This window comes from Haplochromis burtoni, unplaced genomic scaffold (genome assembly GCF_018398535.1).
Source record: "Haplochromis burtoni strain Fernald_Lab_line unplaced genomic scaffold, NCSU_Asbu1 Contig_519, whole genome shotgun sequence".
Taxonomy (NCBI): Eukaryota; Metazoa; Chordata; class Actinopteri; order Cichliformes; family Cichlidae; genus Haplochromis; species Haplochromis burtoni.
In genome coordinates, this window is record NW_024582880.1 from 316,534 (window position 1) to 321,714 (window position 5,181).

The window sequence follows — 5,181 nt, forward strand, 5'->3', positions numbered from 1 at the left end:
GGGGATGTTCGCCCAGGGCGCCAAACAGGCTAGGACCGCCACTGCCCACAGATCAGGTGTTGTTGTTGTACTCCAGCTGCTTGGCACACAGCAAACACTTAAAAAAATTACTTGTGAATATTATAATCGTAACAGGTTTCGTTATTCACAGGCATTATGTATAATTCTTTATTGAACTGAATCAGCTCAAAGTGTTGCCATACAGAGAAAATCGCTTCTCTTTTCAGCGGGCTGCATGAAAACACGCTCCTCATGTCACAGGTGAAACTCCAACATGAACACTAACACGCAAATTTTGGGGGAATCCATTAAGCTGTTGAAAATACGTCACTGTACCACTTCCTAGATTTCAGAGCAAGCGCTCCTAAGCCTCAATATACTTCCGCAACATGAAGGATAAAGCCCATATGGAGATATTTTCATTGCTTCTCTTCTGTTCGGGTTTATTTGCGGGTGAGGAAAAAAGAACTTTAAAATCTTTAATCTCAGTTTGACCTCAGCAGCCTGTTTCGATTTTTTCTTTCGTTTTTTTTTTGTTTAATTTCGTTGTTGTGAAACTTTTGCAACTCTCATTATTGTACATTTCATGTCTGATGTAGCCTATTGAAGACATTTTTAAATATTGAATATTGATAATGTTTTAATTCGTTTACACACATTTATTTTAGATCGATGTTGGTCATTCTTCATCATTTTCAGTCAGTGCTGTGACAGACACATCCAATATAGATAAGCCAGATCGTAGCTCTTTATGAAAATAAAAATAACGCTACACAGTCCTGTAACCTCTCGTATTGACCACACTGTAAATTAAATAAGAAATTATACGGACTGGATCATATTTGCGTAAAAGAAGTGAAAGGCGGGCTAGAGTGAGTGAAGGCGAGTGCCAACCACGGTCATGTGAGGAGTCACTTGACCGGATTGAGTGTCAGCGGTGATTTGTGCCAGAAAAATGGCAGCACGAGTGAAAGGGAAAGGTTTACAAGATGGAGAGTAAGATAGTAAGACCAGCTGTGATTGATGGTTTGGAGAAGACAGGAGGGAGACTGGAGGTTACAGCTGAAGTTGGGAGTTGCACGATCTGATATTCCTCTGTCGGTTTCTTCCTATCATCAGAAGACTGCTGGTCCAGGATCAGCATTGCAACTGCCCAGTAACGTTGTGTGATTATTCAGGTAGTAGAAACTAATGTTGTTGAAAACTATCACTAGCAAACCAATATGAGCAAAGTAAATTTGGCTAACAGCAAACCTAACTTGATAATATAGATATTATATTGCAAAAAGTAATAAATAAAACGATTGAAATGCTTATCGTTTTTCCCAGAAGAGAGTTTTATCTAAACAAAGCCGTTGTTTTTTCTGTTTTCCCCACATTACCAAGCTAACGTGATAAGTCAGTTGCAATTACCAACATTATTATGGCAGTAAAGGAACACCAACACATGCAGAGGAGTTAGTACATGCAGAGCATTGAGAGCAAAGAATGGCAGGGGCAGAGTGAGATGGAAGCAGATCAGCCTGCTGTGACAAACACAAAGAAAGCAGCTAAAAGAAGACTGAATGTTTAATATTTCTGAGAATGTTTGCATGCTTTATTTACTTCTTGACTCATACTTGTCCCACAGTGAAACACTCACTGAAGTACTTTGTCACTGGATCCTCTGGGGTTCCAAACATCCCAGAGTTTGTGGGTGTACTAATGGTTGATGGGATCCAGACTGGTTACTGCGACAGCAGCAGCAAGACATTACAACCACAGCAGGACTGGGCGAAGAAACTATTAGAAAACAACACTCAGCAGCGGGACTGGTATAACAAGAAGTGTTTTGAGGATCAACCAAAACTTTTCAAAGACACGATTTTTAGCTTGAAGCAGCAGTTCAACCAAAGTAAAGGTGTAGTATTTTCTGTTATTTCTAATCTCAGATCATTATAAATCATAGAAACTGACTGATGAAAAAAAAATCTACATTTTGTGCTTCCTGCTTTAAAATGAGGTTAGATTTAAAAATTTCCTTTAAAAAGTTTAAAAAAGGTTTTTCTGATTATGACCTCTTTCAGATGACACCTTTATTGAATTAGATTATGCTTCTTCTCTTGCAATCTTCAATAGTTAGACCTACTTTAACATACTGTAGTATTCTGGTTAGGTTAAATAAAAGGTTGACAGAGTACTTGACTTGAACAATAAGCACAACACAAATCTTGCAGATTCACTGCAATATCTTATTTTATGTTTGTCCCTTCAGCTGTGCACATTTTACAGATGATAGAAGGCTGTGAATGGGATGAAAACACTGGAGAAGTGACTGGTGTGTTACTGTATGGTTATAACGGAGAAGCCTTTATGGATTTTGATCTGAAGACACTGACATGGATCGCACTGAAACCAGAGGCTGTCATTACCAAACAGAAATGGGATACTGATCGACTCAGAATAAAACACAAAGAAAATGACCTCACGAACATTTGTCCAGCGTATCTGAAGATGTATGTGGACCATAAGAAAGGTTTCTCACAGAAAAAAGGTACAATCACAAAAAGTTTATTGGCTATTGTTGGCTCTTTATTTATGCACACAAAGCATATGGGGAACATTGATTAGACATATGTGAACCCACAGAGTGGGGAAGAGAACAAAAAAAAAATTATAAAAAATACAGAGTCACAAACACAAATCACAAACTGAAGCTAAAAAAATATACATGATTTATTTTGTGGACTAAAGTCATTTATTTTTTACTTGCACCACAAGATATGGGACGCTGATAGAAACGCAATAAAACACAAAGAAAATGACCTCACTCAGATTTGTCCAGAGCATCTGAAGATGTACTTGAACACTGGGAAAAGCTTCCCACACGGAACCAGAAACATCACATGACAGTTTCATGGCTACAGTAGTAGGGTTTATTTAGCATATTCTAATGGTTTTTAGTAATTCTCTTTTTTCTTTTGCTCAAACTGCTGAACAAAAACAGTGATGTGAAAAGGTATGGATTGGATTTGCTTTAAAGTAAACTCATGTGTTAAAAAAATTTGAGTACTTAGTGACCATATATCTGTGTGCTTGGGGTTTAATTTAGCTTAAAGATTGTTACAATGCAGCTGCTATAAAGTTTGTGACTCTTTTTTCTTGAATGCCTCAGTCTGTTTTGAATTACAGATTAAATTTTGCTTTTTCACAGCTTTCCTTGAGTTTTAGCCATAGTTATTTTCGAATGCTACTGTGAAATCTTACCCTCTTGTCACCATTGCCTCACTCTCATTCCTATCTTCCCTCTCCAGTTCTTCCATCAGTGTTTCTCCTCCAGAAGACTCCCTCCTCTAAAATTACAGAATCTCATGTGAAGTTGTAAAAGAGAAAATGTATGGCATTTCAAAGCAGAGTCAAATTCAAACGAGAATCTAACAACTGCCTGTCTCTCTCCAGTTCTTCCTTCAGTGTCTCTCCTTCAGAAGTCTTCCTCCTCTCCAGTCAGCTGCCACGCTACAGGTTTCTATCCTGGCAGAGCCGAGATGTTCTGGAGGAAAGATGGAGAGGAGATTCATGAAGGTGTGGATCCTGGAAAGATCCTCACCAACAATGATGATACCTTCCAAATGAGTGTTGACCTGATTGTTTCATCAATCACCCCTGAAGACTGGAGAAAATATGAGTGCGTGTTTCAGCTCTCTGGTGTTGAGGATATTGTCATGAAACTGAATGAAGCAGTGATCAGAACCAACACAGAGGAAAACATTAGGAAAGGTGAAAGGAAAAACATTTAAATCATTTTGTTTGCTGATGCTGTGGATTGTCTAAAATGTAATATTTCATTTTTTTTTCTGGTTTTGTTTTGGACCTCAAGAAGAAAAGCTGCTACTGTGGGAATTACTAATGGGGATCCTAAAAATTTATTTTTTAAATGCGTGCATATAGTAATACTTGTGTATCTTTGGTTCCAAATATGTAAAGTGTTACAGCTGTTAATAAAAGTTGGTTATTTATTTTTGGCCTCACATTTGGGGAGATGTATGGATGGATGGACTTTGGTTTTAACCTGTTCCCCTGCACATCTCTGTTTTACTGTGCAGAAAATGCTTCTAGCATGATGATCCCCATCATTGCTGCAGTGGTTGTTCTTGTTCTCATCCTCGGTGCTGCTGTTGGATTTGCTGATTACAAAAAGAAGAAAAGTGAGTGATTCAAATGAGTTGATGGTCATGGTCTGCTGATGGTCTAGTACAGAGTGTAAAAGTGAACTTATCTGAACTTATCATGTATTCTGAAATATTTGTTTTTTCTCTTTATTACAGAAAGCGATACTGAACCATGTAAGTAGTTTTCTTTGTTGCTCTTGGTTTCAGAGACACTGTATGTAAAAGCCAGTTCAAAAATATCAGGACTAACAGTGTGTTTTGAAACTTACAGTTCCGGGCAACACCTTTGAACTTGAGATCTTGATCTCTGAGAGACTGAATCCAGAGACTGCACAGACAAACACAGCACACTACTGAAACATGTTAGGACCAAAGAAGATTTTTGTTCATTTTATTATTTTTATTAATTATATTTCTTAAGTTTCTGGTGTTTTTCTGATGAGGATGTAATCATTATTTGTTACTGAATAATTTAAACCATATTAGTGATTACTAAACACTTTCTAAACTGTTGTTTTCATTAAGACTTTAGTAGCTTAAGGAATACATTTTAGTTAAATTAATTGTTTTTTTTTACATACTAACAATATTTTACTAGTTTTCAGGTTGGACTTTAGACTTGATATGTATCAATACCTTACATCATCTGTTATTTTTTAAAGCATTCAGTGTATTGAGTTCTTCTGGTTATTTGAAGGTCTCAGCTTTTTTAAAAAAGGTGACTGACTCTGAGCCAGTAATGCTCCCAAGAGCCCATTGAGGTCAGACTGGCTCCAGCATTACTGCTCAAAATATAGTTTTTTCATGTTTTTGTGTTTTGTTTTGTTTGTGAAGTCTGGGAGTTTTTTGGAGATTGACCTATGCTTTAATGTTCACATAAAAATGTTGTTCACTGATGTTTAAGTCAATTACAAAGATCTCCACAATTTGATGGATTGAGTTCTTCTGGTTATTTCAAGGTGTCTGCTTGTTAAACAGACTTTCCTCTCAAGTCCCCATCAAGTCAGATTGGCTTAATCATCAGTGCTTCATG

General features: G+C 37.1%; 1 protein-coding gene across 4 annotated transcripts; it reads left to right on the plus strand.

Moving 5' to 3' along the window:
• The first annotated feature begins 353 nt into the window (after window positions 1–353).
• Window positions 354–5,155, plus strand: LOC102304547 (major histocompatibility complex class I-related gene protein-like). 4 transcript variants are annotated; one of them, XM_005947283.2, is made up of 7 exons: window positions 354–453; window positions 1,631–1,900; window positions 2,255–2,533; window positions 3,439–3,756; window positions 4,083–4,184; window positions 4,305–4,322; window positions 4,420–5,155. In XM_005947283.2, exons 1-7 carry the CDS (start codon window positions 390–392, stop codon window positions 4,503–4,505), a joined length of 1,137 nt encoding a protein of 378 aa, XP_005947345.1. In that variant the 5' UTR covers window positions 354–389; the 3' UTR covers window positions 4,506–5,155. The 4 variants fall into 4 exon arrangements, with proteins under 4 accessions (XP_005947345.1, XP_042070049.1, XP_042070050.1 ...); XM_042214115.1 differs by having other exon boundaries at window positions 1,631–1,894; XM_042214117.1 differs by lacking the exon at window positions 354–453 and adding an exon at window positions 473–1,178.
• The last annotated feature ends 26 nt before the right edge of the window (window positions 5,156–5,181 follow it).